Source organism: Phaenicophaeus curvirostris, chromosome 12 (genome assembly GCF_032191515.1).
Source record: "Phaenicophaeus curvirostris isolate KB17595 chromosome 12, BPBGC_Pcur_1.0, whole genome shotgun sequence".
Classification (NCBI taxonomy): domain Eukaryota; kingdom Metazoa; phylum Chordata; class Aves; order Cuculiformes; family Cuculidae; genus Phaenicophaeus; species Phaenicophaeus curvirostris.
Window position 1 is genome coordinate 4,435,311 of NC_091403.1, and position 27,281 is coordinate 4,462,591.

General features: G+C 42.8%; 1 protein-coding gene and 1 long non-coding RNA gene across 6 annotated transcripts in view; one reads left to right on the top strand and one right to left on the bottom strand.

Annotated features, from left to right (window-relative positions):
• The first annotated feature begins 463 nt into the window (after positions 1-463).
• Positions 464-14,466, top strand: LOC138725441 (uncharacterized). Of its 2 annotated transcripts, none has more exons than XR_011338239.1 (4): positions 464-565; positions 4,614-5,605; positions 5,900-6,131; positions 12,273-14,466. It is a non-coding gene; the product is annotated as an uncharacterized lncRNA (long non-coding RNA). The 2 variants fall into 2 exon arrangements; XR_011338240.1 differs by lacking the exon at positions 12,273-14,466 and adding an exon at positions 12,049-12,250.
• MAPK6 (mitogen-activated protein kinase 6) overlaps positions 13,525-27,281 on the bottom strand; it is a 28,673-nt gene continuing 14,916 nt past the window's right edge. For all 4 annotated transcript variants that reach the window (XM_069866360.1, XM_069866359.1, XM_069866358.1 and 1 more), the window contains exons 2-6: positions 20,360-21,570; positions 19,519-19,663; positions 17,334-17,498; positions 16,511-16,712; positions 13,525-15,895 (exon numbers count right to left, since the gene is read on the bottom strand). In XM_069866360.1, the coding sequence (XP_069722461.1) occupies positions 14,797-15,895; positions 16,511-16,712; positions 17,334-17,498; positions 19,519-19,663; positions 20,360-20,914 (2,166 nt within the window). In that variant the 5' untranslated portion in view covers positions 20,915-21,570 and the 3' untranslated portion in view covers positions 13,525-14,796. The remainder of the gene's footprint in view (positions 15,896-16,510; positions 16,713-17,333; positions 17,499-19,518; positions 19,664-20,359; positions 21,571-27,281) is intronic.

The window sequence follows — 27,281 nt, forward strand, 5'->3', positions numbered from 1 at the left end:
TCGATGAGAAGCTCGACATGAGCCGGCAATGTGCGCCCACAGCCCAGAAGGCCAAACGTGTCCTGGGCTGCATCAAAGCAGCGCGGCCAGCAGGGAGGGAGGGGATTCTGCCCCTCTGCTCCTCTCCTGGGAGACCCCACCTGGAGTCCTGTGTCCAGCTCTGGAATCCTCAATATCAGGAGATGGAGCTGTTGGAACGGCCCCCCCCGTGTCCCCGCCATCCCTCAGTCCGGCTGCAGCTCCCGCTCTGCCCAGCGGGTGTCGCTGTAGCCGCTCCAGCCGTGGAGCCGCTGACGCGGGGCCGCAGCGCCCCCTGCTGGCGGCACGAGGAGCGGCCCCGCCGGCACCTGCCGCTTCTCTTCCAACAAACCCGCATTTCAACAATTATTTATCTTTGTTTGTTTTTTCAGCTGTGAGACAGCAGAGCATCCCGGAGCGAGTCCAGGGAAGAAGAAGAGCTGGTCAAGGGTCTGGTGCTGATGGTCCTGGAATTCAGTAAGGGGTCTGCTCCAGGCAAAGCAGGAGCCTTTGTCTCACCCTTAGGAGAAACTACCAAAAGCCGGAGGTAAGCGTGAGCTGAGGTTGTTGCTGTTTTCTCTTTTTTCAGCTATTTAAATTGTTTTAACTCAGCGAACTCACACCAGCAGATGAGGCTGGAGTCTTGCAGCACAAAGTCCTGCATTAGAAGCTGAAGGGAATGCGAGCTGGTCAAGGGCAAGCGGAGTCGTTTAGCAAGCAAGAGCCCAAATGGAGGCACCAGATACAAAACACGAGGCTGTAGCTCCATTTCATCATTTGTCTTTCAGCTCCTAACGTTGTCCCACGTTGCCTGAGTGGGCTGGCGTGTTTTCAGCACCGAGAACCAGCTGTTACCAAATTTGCAGTGGTTGTTCTTGGTGCTTTATGCTGTTGCTTTAACAGAATCATAGAATAACCAGGTTGGAAGAGACCCATGGGATCATCGAGTCCAACCATTCCTATCAAACACTAACCCATGTCCCTCAGCACCTCGTCCACTCGTGCCTTAAACCCCTCCAGGGAAGGGGACTCAACCCCCTCCCTGGGCAGCCTCTGCCAGTGCCCAATGACCCTTTCTGTGAAGAATTTTTTCCTAATGTTCAGCCTAAACCTCCCCTGGTGGAGCTTGAGGCCATTCCCTCTCGTCCTGTCCCCTGTCACTTGGGAGAAGAGCCCAGCTCCCTCCTCTCCACAACCTCCTTTCAGGGAGTTGGAGAGAGCAATGAGGTCTCCCCTCAGCCTCCTCTTCTCCAGGCTAAACACCCCCAGCTCTCTCAGCCGCTCCTCATAAGGCCTCTTCTCCAGCCCCCTCACCAGCTTTGTTGCTCTTCTCTGGACTCGCTCCAGAGCCTCAACATCCTTCTTGTGGTGAGGGGCCAGAACTGAACACAGGATTCAAGGAGCGGTCTCCCCAGTGCTGAGTACAGAGGGAGAAGAACCTCCCTGCATGTCATGCCTCTTGCAAAAACAGATACGGTTTGCTCACTTCACAAGGGTCAGCTATGTTTTCAGCCACCTTCCTGTCTGCAGAGATGTCTATCAAGCTCAGAAATTTAGCTGTCAGCTTTCCATGAGCATGAATTGAGTAGCACCCTCCATAGCAACACAGACCTCTCCCAGCCACATGCTACCTGCTTGCCAAGCAGCCTGCAGGAGTACTCACCTGAATATTTTTGCCAGTAAAATAGCTTCTTGTTTTGATTTGCAAGACAAGACGATTTATTCGCCAGCTCTGTGCTTTCCTCCTGGCTGCAAGTGCCGTCCTGCAAAGGAGCAAATCTCCCCAGCACCACTGAGACAAACCCCTCTGACATGGGCAGGGAGGCAGGCTCCGACGACACGGATGCACTTAGTGAATAGGATGACTTATTTCTGAAGAAATACAGCTCAGCAGCGCTTGTGCCCTGTCCTGGTTTCATGTGTACTTGACATATTCTGTTAACAGAAGCCCTCAGACCAGTCCTACAGCTGCTGCTGCAAGCTACACTTCCTCCAGCTCCCCTTCTGCAGCAAATGGTTGGACTCGATGATCTGATGAGTCTTTTCCAACCTGGTGATTCTATGATTCTATGAAATACATGGCATTTTTATGTAGTTCAGGGGTATGGAACAGAAAGCAATCTAGGAAGGAGCACAGCATTAAAAATAAGCTAACACAACACAGCAGGAGAAGTATGCTAAGTAACCTGAGCTGTCACTGGGCAGTGCTTGGATAGTGGCCGAACTAAGGCTTCTAGCAGAGTCTCTGCGACATCTCAAGAAATGCTGTTGACCCACACAGACTGAGGTTTGCCAAGAGTTGCTGCCAGGAGCTGCTGCTGAAGTTGGCTTCAGTTTTAACGAGCATGGCTCACAGTCTTACGTACACTTTCATGCTGAGTGCCCTGTCACCCAGCTTCAAACCAGGAAGATTTCTTAGCATTTTTGCCAGCAGTTTCCTTAGCATCTTTTTTTTTTTTTTCATACTTACTGGAAAAATAAAGCGGCACATTAATAACCATCTTCTTAGAAATATAGCAACACAGTAGAAGGGGCAGGGATGGGGTCTTAGTAAACAGCTTATTTTTTGGTGGGCCAATCACTGTGTCACGGCTGTCTCACAACCAAAATTTAGTTCCCTTAACGAATTGTAAGAGCAAAGCCCAGTAGGGCAAGACCTGACTACGTGTTTGCAAGCCCCACGGGTCAGACTGCCTTTTTTACATTATTGTAAATAGAGAAAAGTGCCAGCTCTCTCTGGAAAAGAGACTAGCTATGTATTGCCATATACCAGGATGATAAAGAGTCAAGGCTGTCAAGTGGGAAATCCACCGCGGTCCCTTGGTTTGGCAGGGGAAACGTGGCCAGTGTCAACACACGGTGGCTTCTGTCTGCGTGAGCTGAAAGCTTGGGAGAAAAGTGTTACTGGTGCAAATGCAGGTTTACGTTGATTCAAGGTACCGCAAATCACTTTCTATTGCAAGGGCCCAGGGCTGAGCATCACTGTTGAACTCCTAAAAGAACAAACACTGGGAGTAAGAGAGCTGCGTGCCACTGCCTGGGTCGCCCGCTTACAGACTGCAAATCACCTGCACAAGCTGAGCTGCTTGTTCTTTGAGCAGAAATGTTGAGGGCAAAGAGATATTAATTATACAGATTTGTTGTAAAAAATACACTGTAGCTGAAAAATACATCTTGTTTCTCTAAGAACATATACTTTTGTGTATAAACAAAAGATGCGTATCTATATATACCTCTATACACTCATACAGAATTCTATGCATGTGTTGTACACGTCAGTAGCTAAAAATACTTAGTAATCAGTGCTTCCTGTAAGAGCAAATGGTTGGTGTCATGCACTGAAGGCTCTTGTGCGAGATTTGACTAAATAGGTTCCCTATACATAAAGGTTGTTACGTAGCAACCACTATTTTCTGTTCAGAAGACACTATTTCCAAGCTAATTGTTGCTAGCCATATGTTGCTAGCCTTATTTCTGGCTGCTGTCACAGCTCCTGATGCAGTACGGAGCGAGACGAGAAGCATAGTGGCTTTGATCAATACCAGTGGTGATGAAGCTGGCCATGGAGAAGAGGCATTGCAAATGAGGGCTCACCCCTTGACGGCACGCTCTGTGGTGAAGATGTTTAGCTTAAGAACCTGAAGTGTTGAGACAGCCTCACTGAGAAAGCAAATTGTGCCTGTGGCCTGAAAAGCCCACGGCCTGAGGCCATGCTGCAAACCCTAAGCTGGTGGCAGTCAGCATGCTCTTTTACTACATCATATATACCTATAATATACAAATATATATGCGCACACATCCCTTCATGCACGTAGGGATGGAGATGTCTTGCTCTCAATGTTCAAGACAACTTTCTTTGCCTAAAGCATCAAAGCATTTGACCCCAAGAGACAGTATCTGCAGCATTCAGCTGCTGCACTTGGGTATCGCCTCCACTGCGGTGCTACTGCTAGAATCACAGAATGGTTTGGGTCCAAAGGGACCTTAAAGATCATGTAGTTCCAACCCCCCCTGCCATAGGCAGGGACACCTCCCACCAGACCAGGCTGCCCAAGGTCCATCCAACCTGGCCTTGAACCCCTCCAGGGATGGGGCAGCCACAGCTTCCCTGGGCAGCCTGGGCCAGGGCCTCCCCACCCTCATGGTGAAGAAATTCCTCCTTCTGTCTAGTCTAAATTTGCCCCCTCCAGTTTACACCCATTGCCCCTCGTCCTGGAGGCACTGAGGATTGGCCAGCAGGCTCTGGAGCCCGTGCCCTGCCAGGCAGGCACCCGCATTCCCCACTGCGGCACCAACTTCTGCTGGGCTCGTGAGGGATGGAGGTGTCGGGAGCAATGTCAATATAGAGTTATATAAAAGTAAAGCATTTTATATAAGCCTATTTTATCTGCAAATCATTTATATTTAGAACACCTATTTCTACTGGAAATACTAAACCCGTGTTACGTAAGAGCTTGTTTAAATCCTTAGGCTTAAGGTTTGGGCAGGGGGAGGGGGTGGTTCAGGCATGGTGCATTCAGGCTGTGTTTTATAATCAGAGCTTCAACATGCAGCCGAAAGCCGGTCTTGAAATCCTTTTTGCTTTCACTCCACAGTTCTCCGACAATAGCAGAATACTTTGCTGGAGGGAAATTTTCCTCTCCGTCAGCGCTGCCGTCCTGTTTGGAAATTTTCCTTTGTAATGCTCTGGATGTGTTGCCAACATAGCCGAGACGGCAGCTCGGCACTGCCCGGCCAACTTCCTAAAGTCCAGGCTGTGCAGCGGGTGAGAACACTCCTGACGTCACCCCAGCAACTGCAGCATCGCTCTCAGAAATTAAAAAACCACATTAACTGGAACTGATTATTTAGCAATATGAAATGACTTACCTTGGCATTTGTACAACTATAGTTTCTAATGAATTAATTATTCCCCAAGCCCTCTCCTGAGTGAAAGACAGGAAAGATGGTGACGATGGCCATAAAATACTTGTACAACTGCACTGGAGGCAGTCGAGCCACTTTGGATGCACGGCCACATGACTGTCCCCTAGGGCCAGCTCACGCGTCTCTGCCACAGCCATGGAAAGGTTTGTGTCCCATCACCTGCCAGAGAAAACTGCTTTAGCACAGAGGTGGGATAAGATTGTGCTGCACTGCGCTGCCGGGCTCTGGACGTTACAGCTTCATCGTGGCATTATACCGTGGCTCTCGGGGAGTGGCAGGAGTGCCCTGGCAAACAAGTCCTTCAGCAGCAGTTGGCTCCTGGACCCACTTTGGTTTCCTGGTATGAGAAACTGAAGAAAGAGAGAAGTGGAAGATCCCACCTTGCAGTGATGATGCCATCCCTGAGCCCCCTCTGTTACGAATGTTACCACGGTAAATGGCACAATCTCAGCAGTAACAAGCTTACCTCATCTTCCCTCCCTTCCATTTGGTCTGGACCAAACCTTACGTCTCCTTTTCTCCCTCCATGCTGTCCCTGAAAGCAAGGTCAGGAACGACCCTGGTAATGCAGCCCTCAGCTGAGGAGAAGACCAGGAGCAGCACCTGGGCACAGCAGGGCCTGGGCAGAGGCACAGAAACACCACAAGGAAAAGAGCAAGTGGTAAATAGAGCCACAAGCACTTGGTTGAGTCACTTGGTTGGGGCAGCCCCCTTGCACGCTGCTGGTGAGGGAACCCCACGAGCCCCGACAGTAAGAGCCTGGGGGAGGAGAGGCTGGTGGGACTTCCCACTTCTGGATGCTACCTTTAATCCCCACCACTGCTCCAATTCTCCCTGCAATTGCTCCATATTCAGATGACACAGTTTATTAGTTTCTATAAATGGCCAGGACATTGCACAGATTTCAAGGACGAAGAGTTATATCCTGTAAATGACTTTTTCTCCTTACCTTAAGGTTTCTTCCCACGTGATTCAGACTCCAGCATCGCGGAGGAGCCCAGTTTGTCCCACCCCAGCCATCACCCTGCTCTGTTGGGCCAAGGCTTAACCGCTCCATCTTCCATTTTCCCTGCTGCGAAGTGGAAAAGACAACACACACATTTCTTAGGGGTGCAGGAAGAAAGCAATTAACACCCGAGCCTACTGCAAAGCCGTCGGAGACTTCTTTTCTTCACCAGGAAATGAAGGTAGGTTAAACTGTTGGAAAAAGATCTAATTCCCAAATTTCTGTGAGTTCAGCTGGGTGGGTGATGGGGCTGGGGAGGCCCACGGCATTGAGAAGGCAGCAAGAAGCCCGGAGGCAACGTGCCCCACTGGCAAATTACTCCAGGGCATGAGCAGCAGGCGCTCCAACTTGTCTTTTACAGCAGCTTCATGAGCATTTTAAGGAGAAGCAGGGAAGGACTAAGGTGGTCTGCCACCTACTTCTGCCACTTTGTCCTCGCTGCCAGGGAGCAGGGTGCCCGTCCTGGGGAGCTGGTGCTTTCCCAACCCTGGGCTGTCCAAGCCCTCCACACTACGAGGTCACCACGGTCCCATGGGACAGCTCGCAACCACCACACAGCACTGCTCAAATAGCTTAAGCAAATTCTTCTCATACTTCACTTGAGCCAGACACAATAAATTGGATTACAGTGGTGCCTGGAGAGATTTCTAGAGTCAAATATTTAAAATTAACATGAATTTGAACTGTTTTCTGGGCTGCCACAGAGATGCCCCCATATCACCCTTCCAGTGTGCTGGGGGCTCCCCAGCTCGAGCTTTTTGGGTTTGAAGCCAGCTCTTGTGTGACACTATCTGCAAATGTCAAGATTCACATCAAATCCCACAACAGTAAAGAAGTTCAGCTTAAAAAAAAATCTTCTCATCTCTGCTTGGGAAAAAAAAAATTGTACTGGGGCTGATTGCTCGAAGAGCTGGGCATCTTCCTGCTCTGGGGAACTGCCTAAGCTCCCAGGGTAGACAGGGCACTAACTTCAGCTAATTATTTCACTTTAAGCACTCCATCACCTTCTATTATTTATCTGTCATGAAAATCATGTGATGTAGTGAATATCCATGATGTTCATGGATGAGCATAGCACTTCAACTATTTCATGGACCTAGAGAGCAAATCTGTCTCATTGAGCAAGGAGAAGCTGAGGCTACAGGAAATACCAGATTAAATTTGACCATGGACAGTAAATAAGCAGATAGCAGTTTAGACTCATGGAAAATGGTAATGTTTGTATTACCTTAAAGAATAAGGCAGTCTGGTTTAGCTTCAGAGATTTTAGTGTGCGTTTTCTAATAGCTCAAAGAAATCATAAATCACGGGGTTAAGGATGAGCTTTTATGCTTGCTCCAGAGCATGATCTACACGTGCTGGAGATTGGGACTTCACAATAAGTCCTCTTGTGAGGCCACCACATTCCCCCAAGTTGAAAGCAGCCACTGGGGCGCATCTCCCCACTCACAAAGGAGCAGAAACACCTCAGATGAGCTGGCTGAGCGCCAGTCAGCAACTCACCACCAGCTGCAGCAAAACCCTCTGATGGTTCACAAACTGGCTACTGGGGACCGGAACCAGCTCCTCCATCTGCAGGGACCCACTACCCCTGCCGTAAATTCACTCCAGTAACCGCTGCTGTCATCCCCTGAAAGGAAGAGTCAGTTAGCAAGGGAAAAACACAGTTTGGTTTTTATTTTGTCTTAGGCTGGAAGGAAGCCATGGATCATAGCTTGGAGAGCAGGCTGTGATCAGCTGGAGAGAAATACAGCTCCCCAGTGACAGCCGAGCTGTGAAATAGAGCTTCGTTTTGCTGCTTGGCAGCACCTGTGAGGTCATATCAGTTAAATAAATATGATGCCAGGCTGATGTGTTGTAGGGAATAGTTTATGACCTTCATCTGATGAAAAAGAGAGCAAAGGCAGGTGGCAAGAGAACGTGAGTGAACACATTTGTGTAAATAGCCACCATCAGTCATGTTTTGGGGAAGATGATGCCAGCCTGCTGCCAGCCGGGCTGCACTGCCACTGCCTCGGTGATTTGGTGTGGGGCCATAAATGTGTGTTTTCCCCTAAACAGCACCTGTGTAAGAGCCTCCCTGCTCCCTCTGCAGACAGCCAGCCCTACAGCCCCCCTCCATTACCAGCTTTCCAACATCCTGTTTTCACCGGGGTTATTTTAATCTCCCTGTTTCCCATCATATTTTTCCTCCTGCCCATGCCAAGGCACGCTGTAATTCCTGGCAGGCAGGGTGGAAATCTCCTCCCTGGCTGCACCAGCATTGTGGTGGATGAGCTGGACACTCCTGCGGTCGCGCCTGGCTCCTCTCCGCTGCTGGCACCACTACCTGCCACAGGCCTCAGCCCCCCACGACGGTCAACTTCCACATCAAGTCATTTCAAATTCACTAAGCCACTAAATTGCTCAAGCAATTGTGTGCTTCCATATTTTGCTGCATGATGGATGAAGAACTGAAAAACCTGCTTCATTTCTGACATAATTATGATTTATATAATTTATGCTTTTATCAGGCAACAGTTAGCTACTAAAGGCTTGGACAAGCAGGCTCTCCCTAGCTAGAGGTGAATTTCTGGTGTGCAGCTGCAAACCGTGGCTGCCCAGCTTGCCCCAGCTCCACTTGAATTTCAGCGTTTGCTCTACTCTTAGATTTCCTCTGCCCTGGTTGATGAATGTCCTCACTCTGTACAGGTCCCTAAGCCAATCACAATGTGAGGCTTTGTACCTTGTCTCGCTGGAAATCAAAGCTGTACTCTACGTGATGCTGTTAGCAAGGTCAAAAGAAATACGGGTATAAGTGCCAGCAATACCCAAAGGACATTCCCATCTGCTCTGCACTCCAATAGCTGCATAGACTGGCATCTTGCTCCTTCACAAGAAGACAAAGAATCATGGAAAATCAGTGAAATATCACGTGTGAGGGTTAAAAAGATAATTTAGCATGTAGAAGTAACTTAATCTTTCAGTATATTTCAACATCAAATTTGCTAAGTAACTCTAGAATTAGCAGAAAAAATCTGAAACCATCTGCTTTCTTATTATAGGCTTTAAAACGTCTCTGCTAGTTATCCCTCTATTTCAATAACTGTACTCTTTACATCTATATCCAAACAAACACAGAAGTCACAATAGATTTGGCATTCAGTTATTCAGTTCCATGACTTTAAATGATTAAAAATCATAAAATTCAAAGACAGACATTAAATGGAAACGTCATCTCTCTACAGCCTCCAGCACTGATGATTTGAGCTTTAAGCTCATCTGAACAGCACCCCCAACACCAGGAATGAGAAAATATCCTTTTTATTGCCAGAGTCCAGGTTTGGAGCATGCATAGCTGAAGCCTGGGCTGCAAACTCAAACTGTGTCAAAGGATCAAGCACCTTGTAAAGCAGAAACTCTACCCTGGTGAGACGTGTGCTGTGGAGAAACCTATTTGGGAAGATGCTGTAGAGATGACGAGGCTAAAAAATGACTAGGTTTATCCTTGCCTTGTGGGATTAGTGTGACAAAGAAACCTCCACACTGCATAGCACCAGAACCTTGCGGTATGGCAAAATTTAGATATAAAGGAAAGCCCGAATTTATCAGGCCTCACATTTGTTTCGAGAATGGCCAGTAATCTTTAACCAAGCAGGCAGGCAGATCACCCACAGGCCTTGGACTGTGCTCAGCTACGAATCACTACTAGAAGAATATAATTAGCCTAAACCAGAAGCTACGAGAAATTTGGAAAAATCAGAAGTGTAAGGGAAGGCACAAGTAACGTGGAACTACATCAAATTAGGTCAACAAATTGAAGAAAACCCAGCAAACCATCAGCCACCAATTTAGGAATGACTCTCTATCCCAGAAACACTGATCAAGCATATTATCAGTAACAGGAAATTACCCCAAGTCCCCAGTTAACACAGAAGAAGTCTTCACCGCAAATCCCTCAATGCAGCAGCCATTCATCCCAGATAACAGCAGGGGAGCCAGGACACAGTGGCCAGAATGGGAGCCCAGCCACAGTCCTGCCAATAATCACAACCCAACACCTTTATTTTATCAATAAGGGAATCAAAGCTAGGGAGCAGCTTTGAGCAGGTTGCAGAAGGCAACAGTATCACTGGCTCCGAAGCCAGCCAAGTCATAAGTTCCCTGTCCTGCACACCACTGCAAAAAGCACGCTTTCGTATTTCATACCACGCGTAACAGCCAGGCTGGGTCACACGAAGGTTAAAAGTAATTTTGGCTGCAGTAGCCCAGCGCATGGATTACAAGGGGAATTTTATTCTCGGAGTTCACTATAGAAGGGCTGCTTTGCAGTCAGGATGCGACAGACAGATTCCAGAGGAAAGTCAATGACATTTTGCGACGGCTGCTGCCAACTATTGACACAGTTCTCTGCAGAACGTGGTCGTACCAGCTATCACGGTGCCCACAGAGCTACCAGGGCAGAGCTCCCTCCCCAGGTGGTCTGATGCATGCAAACCACCTTATCAGTGATGCTAATTCTCAGCCGAAAGAAGACATTGAACTTTTCAACAGTGAATGTTTTAAGAAGTAAGCAGATAACCATTTTAAATATAGAGATGCTGGAATGGCAGCCCAAGAGCGCAGCGTGCCGGTGCTGATCTGGATTATTTGCTTGTTACTAAACACCCTGCAGTGTTACTTCCCAGGTTGTTTGGCTCAAGTCTGACAGAAACAGTGGCAGAACAGCGAACATGAATTTGCAGGATTTTGTAAGCACTGAAATAATTCAAGGAATAAGGAACAGATCGGTTCAGGGCTGCTCTTGTACAGGATTGCGTCTTTGGAAGAACCAGGACAGTCTACTGTCTGATTACCTGTAAAACCTTAACTGAAGGCTTGACAAGCGCTTCCAGATCCCTGCAACAGAAAAGCAATGCGAGTATAAAGAAAGGGAAGAAGACTTATGAAAGCAGATTTAGTTCAAGGATACTTTTCCCCTCTACTGACACCCAAAAATGACCTGCACCACGGTGTGTAACTGAATTCCTCAAGATCCAAACTACGCTTTGCTGTGTTTTGTAGCATACATGGGTGTAGAATAGGGGATGAAAAGTCCACACATGGAAAAAACTGTTACCTCTGACTATTGCAGAGTTTAGAAGGGACTGAAAAAAAAATGACAAGAATAGTTCCAGAGCAACATTGGTTGCATATAAAAGAAACCACCCCATCTTCTCCTGGAGGAAACCACCCCCCTGTGAAAAAAACATTAAAGACCTCTTTGTAAACTAACGCCTCCAGGCACTAAGCCAGACCAAAGTGAGACTTTAGCAAGGGTTTAAATGTATGTAGCTTCTAAGAACTTCTACAGCACAGAAAAAAGCAATAGCAAGGTGACCAGAAAGAAAGTAAATCCAGTCATACAAAGTCAGCTGTAAGCAGTGGATTCACTGCAGCAGATCCAGACTATCTTGCTGACCAGGGGTGGAGAAGATGCCGCAGCAGGGACTGCAGAGCTACCCCAGGCCAGCCTACAACCCCAGCAGACCCGCTGTGCTACGGCAAAGACTAGCTAAGGCACATGACTCCTGGTGTAATCACAGCACAACAAGTAGCGTGGGCAAAGTCTTCTATAAATAGCCAAGATTATATATAGTAACACTTATTTCATTACAATTAAATACAATTGTGAGAAAGTTAACTGACCATGACTGAGAACTCCTAATCAGAACAAAGTGTTCAGCATTGTGCCAGTTTGCAAGTATTAGATCTCATGTGACAACAGTACATGTAACATGTTCTGTCCTTCTCTGTTCAGTAAGGGCAAACATCAGCTCTCCCAGCCATGTTTTTTATTAGATACACTTTAAAATGCTGCCTTTTAACCAAAGACCACATAGAGGAGAAAAAGGTAGTTTTAAAAGATGTTTAACATCATCATTTCTTTTTTGGTTTTTTTTTTTTGTTGTTCGGGTTTTGGGTTTGTTTTTTTTTTGTCGTATAAGGGTGTTCCATTTTTCTGGGCAAGCACCTTGGAATGAAACGGTGTTCCCAGTATCTGGCTTAATATTTAAGCCTCTTCCATTATTTGTTTTTTTTAAAGACAATTCATTTGCCATCCTACTTTTTTCTTGCAGGGACAGGCATATCTGATGAGCGTGGGTCAGAAACCATCTCTCACCTGCTGGGAGTGCCCCACGAAACCCTGCACTTTCTGCAGACTGCTCTCCCAATGCAGGACTCCAGCAGTTTGCCAAGGGAGAACTCAACTCCACACTCAAGAATATTTTCACTTTATGGCAGTAGATTTCACTTTGCTAGGTCCTCAGTAACTACTTTTACTTTAATTTTCTTCACATAGGATATTCCTTCTACTTCATAAGCCAGAATACCTAGCTGTACCCTCCAATGATCCATGGATGGAGCCTGCTATGAGGAGGTTTTCACCAAAGCAGTCAGCAGTGCCTGTAAAGTGCTGCTCCCTCAACACAACTAGAAGTCAAGGGCAGTGAAGCACCACACTGGACTCCCCTTCTTTTTAAAGTGTTCCTTTTCTACCACTGCAAGCATCTTGAGTTTCATTGGTGTTCTTAAGAAGAACAAACAAAACACTTCATCTGCACAAGATGTGGTTTTAAGCTGAGTTTTGTTTCCAGTTTCTAAGCACTTCCCACTGCTTTAATCCAATCTAAAAAAACCCTACCAAGCCACTTCAAAACGGCTCCTTGCCTAAAAGAGAGGGCAACCAGCCACTCCCTCCTCCCTACAGCCCCCAAAGTGATGGGGCTACCGTGCCCAAGGACATACACCGAATCCCATCTACCCAGGTGACCACTTTCTGGCATGTTGAAGGGGCAGCTCCTTGTTTTAGGCAAGTTCCAGCTGCGCTACCTGCCAGAGGAGCAGGGGAGGAGGGATGAAAAAATTTAGAGGAACTAAGACACTGTTATGGAAAAAAACCGTGGGAGTTTGCCAAAAGATGTACCTTTATGTAGGGCTAATTAGCTCCCTCAGGAATGGTTCTGATAGGAGGAACTGGAAAAGAAATACGTACTGTTCTTAGGGCTCGCTGCTACAGACCCCAGCCGCACATTTTGAAACATCCCATAGGAGTTACCTGGTCCTGCTCCTGAAATCTCCTTGTGAAAGTGCTCTGGACACGCTCTCAGCCGAAGGACCTGCATGACTACCTTCACTCCAGGTTGCCAGTGACATGAAGGTGCTCGCATACGCTCGCAGCCGCTTTTCCACTGTAACACTATTCTGTCTAAAAAGTCGATAAAACAATAATGCTCATTTATGCGCTGGAAGTCAATCGTATCTTCAACAAAAACGGTTACTGACACTACCATTCACTTATGCCTTCATAGCCATACCATTTTCTTCCATCCACGCTGTCAGCACTGACATGAAAGGGTAGTTCTGGAGTCTCCGTCAGGGCACTGTATCCCCACAGCAACAGCACTTCTAGCGTAGACTGCAAGACAATTTCTCATGCTTCCTTGAGCACCTTGTACTAGGGAGTGCAGGCAAGCAGGCTCGCCTTCACAGTATGGCCAGCTCATTCCACGAGCAGCTCTTTCTCATTGTACAAAGCATCAAAAACAAAGTCATTTTTGCTGGCCATGTTTTTATTCGTTTTTCGTTTTAAACAGGGGAGCCAATAATACATCCAGTATTTCAAAAAATCAGAAGGTAAAACAAATTTTCAGAAGACTGAGATGCTACATGCTATATTTAACCTAATTTTATTCATGCTTGCTTTTTGAGAGGGAATGGGAGCGGGACAGGAATCATTCAGTAAAAACATACAGTAAAAACAAAATGTCTCACCATATAGAACTTTAACCTACAGTAATGTTGTACCTTAATTATTTCCATGCACACAACTAACATTACAAAATTTTTTAAAAATGAACACAATTAAGACTTCTAGGAGCATTTGATAATAAAGCAATTCCTAATTTCTTTTGTAGAGATCAAGCACCTCCAATTACAAATTCCTATACACAGTGAGTGCTTTACTTGAAATGAAAACTAGAAAATACAAATAAAATATGTATTGGATAGCCTCAGAATAAGCCGATGTTAATATATATCCAGCTATGTAGGCAATAAAACCATAGTGCTAAACAAAAACTTTTAACTGAAAAGTAACTCAAAAATTAAGTTGACTTTCTATAATTACAGAAATATACTTATTTGCTAAAATAAATAAAAGTGCTGTATATTAACACTTCACTATAAAGAATGCATACCAGAACATTTATAAATATTGAATGATTTTCAATAAGAATAGCTACGACAATAATGCTGGCTAAATAGAAGTGCATAATGAGAAGCACTATGGGTGGTTAATGTTTTGCCACATACTGCTGTTACCTTGAGGTAGATAACACATGCGTACCAAATTCTGCATTCATTTCAATTGCTGCTGGTATCATGTGTCTAAGAAATGTGTACAGTATGAAAAACTCTAAAATACGCATGAATGAAAAAATGTTTTGGGAAAAATAGATATTTTCATGCAATTATGTACAGTCTCACTGTGTAAATTTCAAGGCAAGGTTCTTTTTCTGCAAAACATGGACACTTTTACTGAGAGAATGTTTTATACTTGGTTTAGTGCATTTTTGTTACCTTCTGCATTTTGCATTATTTTGCTCTATTCTTTAATTTTGTGTGCAAACGACATGCCAGTTTAAAAACAAAACTAACTCATGTATAGAAAGTAATCCTGGATTGTAAAAACAATGCTAAACAGAAAACTAACGAAATCCATACCAAAATTACACCGTCTGATTCAAGTAAAAAAATTACTTACACTAGTAATAAAAAAAGACAAACACATCTCATGAATATAAAAGAAATGTCTGCTGAGTGTTCTAATTCAGATGTTTCAGAATGCTGCTGTATGTTTTGTGGGGAATTTGGGGAGATGATTTCATAGCAGAAGGCGTTAACGTGGCCTGTATTGATTTCAGTGGTGAACCAACAGGGCTGTGAAACTGAGGAATACCTATAGCCTCAAGCTGCTTGTTGAAGAGGAGTTCTCCACTGTTACTGAGAAAGCTCTCTTCTCTCTCCTTCTCCCCAAGCTTCCCCTCTTCTATTGGCTCAGGTTCTAGCATTTCAGCATCTTCTTTCTTACTAAAAAATTTGTCTAAGTAACTGGTGTAAGTATTTTCTTTTTCAACGTGTTCATCTTTCCTTACTTCACAACAGAACTGGTCTATGAGGAAGCACTCCTCCCCACTACTTACAAACTGACTGTCCCAAGAAGTTTGGTACAGAGCTTCTAACTGTGCCAAATTAGCCATTCCTTTCTCCTGCTTCTCTCTGCTTACCGACTTTGAGATCAATCCTTTCAACTCTATTTGAGACACTGAGCTATTCAAGTCATTTAATTTATCAACATCAGTAGACTCGTGTTGTAAACTAAGCTGAATGGTTTCTGCTATAAAGGAATCAAAGTCAAATCCTTGATTCTTCTCCCTTTCTTTCTCAACAAGTTGCTGTGATGCTTCCTCGAGTGCTATCTGAGCTTTCACCAACCCATTCTTTTCACATTTAGACTTGCCTTTCTTATCAGACTTTTCTTTGCTCTGTTCCTTCCAGTTTGAGAGATCTATAATAAGCTTGGGCTCATAGTAATGGTTAACTTCACTGTCTCGCCAAACTAAATTATCTAGGTATGAAGATGACCGCATTTTATAATTACAAGTGTGACTACATTCCAGATCACAATACTTGTTTTCATGGTGATCTGAATACTGCCAGCAAGGCTCAGTAGAGAAGTGGGTGTCAAAGGCAGGATCCTCCAGATACTTTTCACGATCTCCATCCAAATATTTGCGAGGATCTACTTGCACTTCTTCCTCATCAGTAACATCAGAAAGAGCCCTTGGATCACGCTGAACTTCATCAGCTTCATAGTTATTATGAATAGGCCAGTCATGGTCTGAAAACTGACTTTCATGGTATCTGTAAAACAATTTCCTAAGCGTTAGCAGCTAAAAAACAGTCTTCTAGCTCCCAAGATAGAGACAGTTAAATTTAGAAATTCCCTTACAGAATAATGAAATTCAACATAGATAAAGTTTTTTCTCATTCCAACTGGGTACCTCTTCCAGGTTTTTAATTTAATGCGGTATAAAGCAATCCTCATGCGCAAAATTATGTACAGTAGCTCACTCCATTTACAGAGCTCTTCCTTTAAGTGTGTTCAATTGACCTCAAGTGACTACTGTAAACTCTTACTAATATACACGCTAAGCATGTGACAAGACAACCATATTTAAAACTCTCCTCATTTGAAGTTTATTTTTTAGAGAAATATCCTGAGGGAAAAGAGTAATGGAGGGATTAACTTCAGATTCTAGAGCCCTGAGTACATCTCAGGAATGCATCAGGATATCCAAGTCAGTGTAATGAATTATAAACCCAATGACAATGCGCTGCCTATAAGGGAAAAGATTATTCTCAGGTCAGCTAAGAAGAAACAAACAGAAAAGAAACTGATGCTGCCCACAAAATAACATTACTTCAAGCGCAAAACTGTTCAATTAGTTACATGCCACAATAAAGTGATAGATTTACCTTTCCCAGTTGTAAATATGGCTGTGACTTTCATCCATCAGCAGAATATCATCAACCTCGTCTTCAATGTGAAAAGGATGGCTTGAAATAGGCTCATCCGTTGGAAAGGAATATATGCTCATATAAGGATGGGACAAAGCTTCTTCTGCTGTCAATCGATCCATGGGACTAAAGGTCAAAATTTGCTCCAGAAAGTCCAGTGCTGTGTAGAAAAAGTTTTCATTAAATAGGAGAAAATTGACATTTCAGACATCTACAATTTGAGATTACGGTGCAGTGCTTTGCTCTGGAGGTGTGCATTAACTTACAAGTAGCCACCTGTGAAGTAACAGCTACTGACAGCAACAGTATGCTGCCAAATATGCGATCTGCAGCCACAGGAGAGCTAGAAGAGTAGAGGTCAAATCTCAGATCAACAGTAATTTAACTTAAAGCAGGAAAAAAACCTAAAACCAGAACATTTCAAGCTGAATCAATGTCCACCAACAGCTATAACAAAACACTGCTATTAGTTTGGTTGGAGGACTTTGTTTTGAGAACATCGGAAAGACAGTCGTTTTACACTGACTCCATTCCAATGTTCCATGTCTCAAAACAGAGCAAATCCAGTGCAAACAGGTCCAGCAGAAATTCACAATTCTACTCCAAAGGTGACAAGTAGCTATCACGTATGCAAAGTTTTTATCGCAGCAGAAGACAATCTTCTGAGAACAGATTCTTCCAACTGAAACTTGCTTTTAACTATCACATACGTGCACTGTAAAGCTGTTCACTATTTTGTGACTCTGAAATACAGGAAGTGCTTTTTTTCTGAATTACTTACCTTCGGGACTGATGCCTGGAAGCAACTGAGTTAAAGGTTTGTGTGGCTCAGTCATATCATTTCTAATGTAAACTGGAATTACGTTGAGAAGCTCCTGACGGTCCTCCTCATGTACAACAGGAATTGATTCTAGGATCAACTGCATCTGTTCAAGTTCATGCGCACCTAAGCACCAAAAGAAAAAAAGCTTCAAACACTTCCAATCCCTGTACACAAAAAGTACATCAAAAAGTTGTGCTCTGCGCAGCTATTTTCAGTTGAAGTCTATTATCTCCTATAACAGTGGAAAGGCTGAAGTTATACATTTGAATGACAATAAATCTGAAGAGCTCTCAAAAATGCTGTAGTGTATGAAGAATTACAGAGCTGCTACACACAGATAAAGCAACCTAACCTTAAGCTTTTGCAAGGATGTTTTCACCATGAATTAGGTACCCTACAGGAACTCCCTATCTTTTTTATATATACTAGATGCTGCACTGCTCCACCTAATTCAGTATTTGACCTCATTTTGAATTACGTGTCCCTTATTAGTAAGAACAGTAGTAGTTTACCTCAGCAAGAGATCTTACAGGGCAAAACCATCTGTACCAATATTATACTCTAAAACCCTGTATCACTGTCAGGCGTGAGACAAAAATAATCTGACAGTTAAACAATGCAATCTTGTTAAAAAAAGGCACTGTATTATGATTTTATGATTGTAATTATAGCACACTTATAGCACTATCTGAAGTTTCCCTGGGTAAGAACTGTAAGGGCCTATACAGCAGGTCAATTTTGAACAATGAACAGCATCTGTATTCGGTGCCAGTGCAGCTGGAGTATCCAGAAATACAGCTTTTCTACCGCAATTTATTGTTCAGCTCTAAGAAGCAAGTAGCACCCTAGAGATTCAACTAGCAGATGCAACTATATAGGATTACTTGCATGCCAGTGTTTGCCTCTTTCACCAACAGCTCTGGGCAACCATCAGCAATACTGATACATGGGACATTAAATACAAAACTAAATGGAGCCACAAAGAGATTGTACCATCTCAAAATCTACACACTACCGGTTCACTTCAGCAGTTTGCACAGCAGCCTGCACGAGACATCCTACCACGCTGAGAAAAAGAAAAGCTGAGGCAAAGCCACTATAGAAAAATCTGTCCAAGACCTACATTGCCCAAATGAATCAGTACTGTCTCGTGTTAACTTGCTTGTTGGATTGAAATAGCTGGTTTGTCTTCCTACTTCAGACTCCTACAAATTACTTAATATAATCCATCAGGAGGAAATCCAAGAGTGAGCCTAAATGAGACAGCTGCTGCTGAGGCCCCAGGGTGCACATGAAATAAGCATTTCAGGGGTCTACTCTAGACTAGCTCATCTGCTCCCACCAACCAAACGCCTATCAGCAGGTGGAACACACTGGGTGATCTCCCAATTGCAAATGACAGTTTAATTTTATCTAAAAAGACTCAAGTACGTGCACCACACAGGACTAGATCAGCAATGTGGTACAGGACGGCCATCAAGAGATATGCTTCAAAAATTTGCTCGTGATCCTAACCAAAGCACTAATGTGGATGCACCCACTGAGACCAGGGCATTGCTTCCTATCTTACCAGAAACATTTGGAAAACACATTTCCTTGGTATGCCACACTAACTTTTAAGCCTTACCAATCCTTTCTATACCACTGAAACAAAAGTCAGCTCAAACCAGCCTGCAGATGACCAAAAAAAAAAAAAAAAAAAATCGAGCACGGGGGAAAAAAGGGCTACTCTTTCATAATTTAAGATATAAAGAAGTGAGAAGTCATTAGCTTGACTACTTTAAAAATACCTTTATGAATATGGTACTCTGGGCATTCATAATCCTCAAATACTCCCTGTATTTAGAACACTTCTTAGGCATCCAATAGATTTATCTTAACCTAATTACAGACAGATTTACCAAACGAAATTGTGATATTTTTCTAAATACACACTGGTATGAGTAATAAAAACTGAAATGTCTTCCTTCTTTACAAATGCATCAATTTATAGTTTGCTTAAATAATTACGCAATAACATAGCATACCCTGATAGTCAATGACTATTGATATTAGCCATAAGATTCAAGCTTGCTTTAGGAATGTAATTAAACAGTACCACTCTTTTTAGGAATACACGCATGTACGCTTTTATTCTACCCACCTGCAAAGAGGGTTTTCCCGGTCAGCATTTCAGCAAAGATGCAACCTGCAGCCCACATGTCAATGGCTTTAGTGTAGTTGTTAGGAGAAAGCAAAAGACGGGGCGATCTGTACCATTTAGTAACCAATCCTTCAGAAAGATGGCCCTAATGAAATCAAGAACAAAGAAAAAGCTTACTTAGATTTTTAAGAGGTACGTACAAAATTATCGTTTCTTATCTTTTAATGCACTACTACAAGATTTATTTTGGTCTCAGGGTCCTACAATGGAACCAAAAGCCCCCTGACTAAGGCTTTCTATTTTTCAAAATGGAACAGCAACAATATGGAAGTATGACACTATTTATTAGCCAAGCGAGATACAGCAGCAAAGCTTTCTTATTCCCAGATGCGAAACAAATGCAGAGATGATATTGACCTCTCTTGTGAAATGTCATCTGATCCAGGAAGACAGTATCTCTAAATTAATTCCAGGAAGTAGCCACAAAGTATGAATACACCACTTATAAACCTATCTAAGGCTTCTATATTTATGCCTCTAAAGGTTGATCTTAATCTCAGGTTCTGTATTCACTGCTAAAAAAAATCTGCTTTTCTGAACACATCTAGTAAAAACCACTTTTGTTTTATGTTTGCAAGTAGTCCTGCCCAAGATAAAACATCATCCAGAGATCTGTTTTACCCTGTCCGCAAGCATTTTGGTTCTACTGTGTGATGCCTAACATATCCCACCTGCTAACAGGCCCTTCCAGATTATCTATGTCTGCAAAAGGCAGAAAGATGCTATTTTAAGAAGCCACGGTTGTCAGTACCTCTCTTCAATACCTATACTCTTCACATACCTTGTGGGAATAATGAGGATCCATGATTCGTGCAAGACCAAAGTCACCAATCTTCAGCACCAAGTCTTCAGTATTAATGAAAAGATTAGCTGGTTTGAGATCTCTATGCAGAACATTTGCAGAGTGAATATACTTGAGCCCACGTAGCAGCTGGTACATGAAAAGCCTGGCATGATCTTCCAGTAAAGGGCCTTGCTCTAGCAGGTTAGCCAGATCGGTCTCCATGTATTCCTGGACAATGTAAACACAGTTCAATTCTGTAAGGGAGCCAACATCATCTGTTAACTGGCTTCCACTAGGACCAAGAATTTCAAATACTTTGACAATGTTATCGTGGTCAAGTCTTCTAATAATTTTGATCTCACGTAGAGCATGTTTAACACTCTGGGGATCCGTAAGGACAATTTTCTTGACAGCCACTCTCTTGTCACAGTCATTATCGACAGCAGAAAAAACTAAGCCATTTCCACCACAGCCCAGTGGTTTTAAGTCCATATACCGAGAGCCCAGATCAAAACCATGAATGTTCATGAGACTTTCAAATTTTTCTGCCATTTTAAAATTCTTTGTTTCTTTTTCCTCAAACTACTAAGCTTCTGTAAACACACGGAGACACTTCCACTGGTATCTGAAGGAAAGGTCTTGCAGAAAGGGAGAAGAAACACTTGGCTTTGACTGCAAGATGGTTTCTTGACACTCTCATTTCATTATGAGCCAGCCAGGCCTGTTGTGTCCCCTTGAATTTAGAGCTCGTAAGCTCTAGAACTCAAACCAAGCATAAGATAGAAAGATTGCAGCATTCGTAGTTCAAGAAAGGTGCAGCATTTCTGCAGACATTAAAGAAAATACTCACAAGAAACTCAAACGGAATGAAATGACATACTATGCACTCAGCTCTACTGTGATAAACTGGTTAACATTTAACAAAAATATGAATAAATATGCACGTAATAGGCTTCTATTAACATCCTCCTCCTCACAGTGCAGATACATTCAGTGTTGGACTGGTCCTGAGCAGCGTCATTCTATGGTGCTGGTAAGCACTATTTTCTTCCTTCTTCCTCCTTTTTTTCCTCTCCTTTGTTTACAGTCTAGTTAAACGGGGAACTGGCAGCTCTTGATTTACAAAAGATGCCTTCTGTTAATGATCAGGTGGCTCCAGCTCACCACAATCACAGTCAAAGCTACCATCCATTTTACTCCGTGACAACCTGAAAAGAACAGAAAAATACATCAGTATTCCAGCACACACAGAACTCCTCCTCCCCCAACTCAAGTTATCCTAACCTTACAACTAGTGTCCAGTTACGAAATAAGAAACCACCACAAAAAGCTAAGCTAACTAGAAATAACACACGTTTCATACTTGCAGAAGAAAACTGTCAATAATCACCAATCAACCTTTCTAAACATATGTTGTGAAAGTCTGAGATACAATCTACTGAGAACATAAGGCACACAATGAAAAAATCCTACTGAATCTTAATAAAGAAGGGAATATCACAGACTACTTGGTAATTCTCCAATACAGCTGTTAAGAGACAAGTCAAACTATGATATCTTGCACCTCAGTCACTACATTGGAATAATACTTTCCACTAAACTTTTACTCAAAGACAAAATCACAGTTTTAACAATTTCACCATAATAACAGATTACTGGGTACCACTCCCATGAAAATGGTAAGGTTTGTGCATACCTGGTATTTACTGACTTCCCAGAATATACAGCACGCATCCAGTATCACTTATGAAGCTTAAACCCTTGTGATTTTGCATAAAGTTAGTATACTAACACCTCAAGTAACGCTTTTGTCTCTATACATCGTTGTTACAGGAATCCTAGGGGTTGTTCCTCCATAGGAGACAAACATGACTTCAGAAATTACTTCCATATCAATAGCCAACCTAGACTGCAAAAAAATCCTAACAGTGAGTATATTTTACACAGTAACCAAGACATTCTATAACCATTTCACCTAACATATGGGCACTCCCAGACATCATTTATTTTTTAATAGTCTAATGAATGCAGCTACTATTTACGAAAACAAAAGTGGTAATTTTCTCAGCGAGTTTCCCGTCTGCTGCAGCGGAGTGCAGTCATAAAGACCACATGTTCACTTTTGCACAACATCCTCATTTCTTTTAAAAGCTCAAAGATTACACAGAGTCAAAGGTATACCTTACGCAGTGTGGTAAGGTTTGGGCAATTCCATTACAAGTCACTTGTATGTTCTTTCCCAACAACTACAGGTCATATAAAACCACTAAATGCCTTCTCTCTGATCTTAGATTAACACATTTCAGCTCTTCACCCAGTTCTCTAAATAAATGTGAAGTTCCCCAAACTATTCCAACACTTAAGAATTAATTGTACAAGTGTTTTCCCCTTAGAACTGTGCTAACACTTCAGTAGGACCAAGCAAAAGAAGTTTTCCCACTCCTAACAGGGCAGCAAAAGTGGCTGACAAATTATTAACATATTCTAAATAATGGTCTTGATTCACTAAAGCAATCAGAATTACATCTAGAAAAAAAATAAATAAAGAAAAGCACACTAGCAAACAGAAACAAGACTGTTTCAAGACATGTAAATACTACCGTTCCTTAGGCTCAAGCCCTACTGCCACCAAGACACAGAGCCCCAGTGCCCTGGCTCACTCCCTCTGCCACACACCATCTGCCTCTAGGTATTTGTGCAGTCGCCTGACAAACACAGGGGAAAAGGAAAAACACTCTGCCCTCTGCTGGGTTTTCCTACATAAAGATCACAAATGTATCACTTCTAAACTTAAAAACACTGAGCTGCCTTCCACTGATATGGTGCAGTACCCTGCCAGAAGGGTGAACTTCAGAGCTTTCTTTACTCAGCATGTGTAACTATTGCCTTGAGATTCCTTTCTTCACATACTGCCAAGAGTCCTAATTTTAGACAGCATTTTAAAAGGGTTATTATAACCTTCATACAAAGGTAATGAGGGAACACTATAACTTTTCCAAAAGATATCTTGAATTTGTATCAGTATTGAGAAGGGTCCTCGCACCGATGTCCTGTAATACCCACAAATTTACTTAAAGAATATAAAATTTATCCTAAAGCTAATCAGGATAGCGTCAGTGACTATCCAACTCTTTGTTCACAATTATAAAAACAATTTATTAAACCCAGAAGTTAAGTCTCTTGATTTTAAACTTTTTTTTTTAAAACCTAAAAATATTTTCTCATTCACACACACCGCTTTCAGGCTCACTCACGCTGAGCTGCTGCCTGTAAAAAACTTCACATCACCCCAGACCATTTTCCTTTCACACATACCCCCCCCCTCAATTGTTCTGGGAAATCATTTTTGTGGCTTACACTAACACTTTAAAATTCCATGTTAACTCAAGGTCCAGCGCCTCTGTCCAAACATCCCACAATAAGCTGTAGCTTATATCCTTGGGACTGTCTAAAACCAGTTGTATTCTTCCTCATAATTAGGCTTATTGTTTCACATTGCTGATGTCTTCAATATGCAGCCATATTGAAATGGTTTGTACCAGCTGGGTGACACATCTGGAACCTCTCTTTTAGCTAGCTCCATTAAACTGCATTTCAAGTTCAGATTCAAGAAGATGCACATCACTAGCAAGAGGGAAGATTTGCTGATCTCTTCAACATAACTCAGATCTTACCCCTTACAGCTATGACTAAATAAAGGCAGCAGCAGAACTACATTACGACAGCAGTTAGGACATAACTCCTTCATGGAGAAAGGGAGTTATGACCCACTTGCTTACTGCAATAGGGATCCCAAAATTTTAATTCTGCATCCCTGAGATGATGCATTTTTAATCATCAGCTTATACTATATTCTTCCACTAGGTGACCACGACTTGCAACATTTTCAGAAGGTACGTAGTTACAATTTTCAGAATCGGAGCAATTTAGCTAAGAAAACAAATGTTGACAACATAAGCGACCCACTGCAGCCTTCAGTTTGCCCTGATCCTGCTACGAACTTCCTACTTATCTATGTACAAAGCACTTAATCCCAAAGCCAGAAAAAGCAGGGCCCTGTTATCATTCAGAACAGGATCTAGGCCTAGGAAGCTGACCAAAAGGCAGACCAGATATGGGAGATCACATGAGTATGGTCAAGACAGTTAGAGACTGTCAAAGCAAAACCCGCCGCACTACTAAATCAAATCAAGACTCGGTATCTGAGAATGATCCTTCCTTTACTGCCACTGAAAATTCTACTTTGGAAACATAATAGATGACAATGCTGTAGCAGGTCTTAACAAAACTTCTAAACTAACCCCACACATTAACTACGCTTATCTCCTCTTTTGCATTCAAGATATACTTCTTTCACTATGCCAGACCCACCTCTCCCCCAGTGCAGCCCTTTGCTTCCAGCTCCTTCAGGAGGGCAGCCCCCAGCACGGCTCCTGGTGAGCCGGGGAAGCAGCTAAACCAGTTCCTCCATTCACGAGTTAATAGCAAACAGACATTTCAGACAAATAGTCCTTCGGACCAGAAGCAGATAGGAAGGATGGAAAATAAAAAGTTAACCTCAAACTTTCTTACACTCTGACTAGCATAATAATTATTTAAAGGGTAATCATCTAGAAGATATAAAAGCTTTTGTCAAGCCAAAATGAGCTCAAAGTAACAAATCTTGTTGGCATTTTATAGTTGTTTTTAAGTTTGGAAAATAACGAGCTGGGTTTTTAAAAACACTAACACAACACCCGTTACGTTTATATATTTTCAGTTTCAATGAAAGTCAACCGTTAGACCAACTGCCTTGAAAATATACACTAAATGAATAAAACTGACAAATTCCTTTTCAGTTGTGTAACATGCTCTAGCCACTGGAAATACATGGTTTATGACATCAAAAAATTATCATTTCAATTTGGGCCAAAGAGCCTATTCACATAGACACTGATGTTTTCATTTAACATTTTTTTTCCCCCCCAAGTGACACTTTCATCCCTTCCTCACACAAAGTTTAAAGAGTGAGGCACAACGATACTAGTTAAAGTGGTTTACAACTATGCTTTTAGAACAGATCAGTTGTCTGAAGTAGGCAACATAAATGACCCACAGAAGGGCTGTAATCTTTGGAATTATTCCTCGTGCTGGCAGGTTATCAGACAGGACCGGCTTCGTGTATTACGCAAGCAGCCCCTTCAATTCGCGCTCAACCTCTGCACGTGGATTTATCACAGTTTTCAGGAAACAGGATGTACACTGAAACACAGTCAAGTATGAGATGTTTACTTTTTCAGAAATACAAATAAGAATAAAAGATACCAGTTAATTTGATTATGCAAACCACATAATGATCAAATCATTAGTCACAAGAGAAAGACCAACAGTGACAACTAATGACATATTATACAACCTGTTAAGTGCTACCCCTTTGACTATAAAAATAAGGGGCACAGAATTATTTTTTTAGCTCAGCCACGTTGCAGTCAGTAGGCAGAGTGAGTCATCGTCCAACTCACCAAACTGCCGCTCTTCTAAAGCCTCCTACTCGCTCCCCACACTGTTTAGGGAACTCTGCACTGCCAGTCAGCAAATGTTACTATTAGTTTATGAATCTTCTGAAGGATCTGTAAAAGCACACAAAAAATCCACTGCATTTTTCTGCATCATAAATAAAAACGGCCCTCCTTTCAGATAATTTAACGAAAGCTCACCACTGAGGACACCTACCATCAGCCTTCTGTATGTGAGAAACACTTATTCACTGGTAAATTATTGAAAAGGAGAGTCTTCTAAGTAAAGGCAATAATATTTTTATGTTACAATTCAGCGCTGAATTGGATGCACTTCTAAAAAGGCATCCTACTGTACAAAAGCAGTAGGTATATATACTAGTTTTAGACAAAGAATCATGTAAGTCCTCAAAGAATGTTTATTTTTTTAGGTTATCCAACCTGAAGGAAGCCTCCAGACATGGTTATTTCCTGACCCAAGACAACTACATCTCACAAGTCAATGAAGCACATAAATAAATTCTTGCAGCCTTAAGACAGGTTCTCTCTTGACCTAAACGATCTACATCTTACAAGACAATTAAGCATATCAATAAATTCTTTCACCTTTAAGAGCATGTTTATTCTTTCACGATATTCATCCTTGCCTGGAGACAGTCTGCATATTATCCCTTGATACAAGACACATTTCTATTACAAGATAATTTAACATACAAACCAGCTGCAGCAAAACTTATTCTCACACGCACCTCGGCAGATCTGTCACCGTCGGCTGTTTCACTGAACACCTAACAAGTCAACAGTGAATTAAAGAGAACAACCACAAGAGAGTCTGAAAAGAAATTTCCCCTTTTAAGCTTTACAGCACACATTTCCTGAACCCCATCACCAAACCGAAATCTACCTGCATTTTAAGCCACCGCTTTCTGGAATCTGTAACTGGTTTATAAAAACATGATTTTTAAGCTTTACAGCAAAGATGTCCTGAAAACCAAACCGAAATCTACCTCTATTTTAAGCCACCACTTTCTGGAATCTATAACTGGTTTATGAAAACACCAAGCCGGTGTTTTTAAGCTTTATAGCACACGTTCCCTGAACCCCAAACCCAAATCTACCTCTATTTTGAGCCACCTCTTACTGGAATTTGTAACTGCTTTGTAAAACCACCATTTTTAAGCTTTACAGCAAACATTTCCTGAACTCCAAACCCAAATCTACCTCTATTTTAAGCCACCGCTTTCTGGCATTCGTAACTGCTTTACAAAAAGCCCGAGCTGGTGTTTTTAAGCTTTACAGCACACGTTTCCTGAACCCCAGCACCACAGTGAGATCCACCTCTATTTTAAGCCACCGCTTTCTGGCGCTTGTAACCGCTCTCTCCAAACACCAGACGGTTCCCTACGGCCACCCGCGTGCAGACG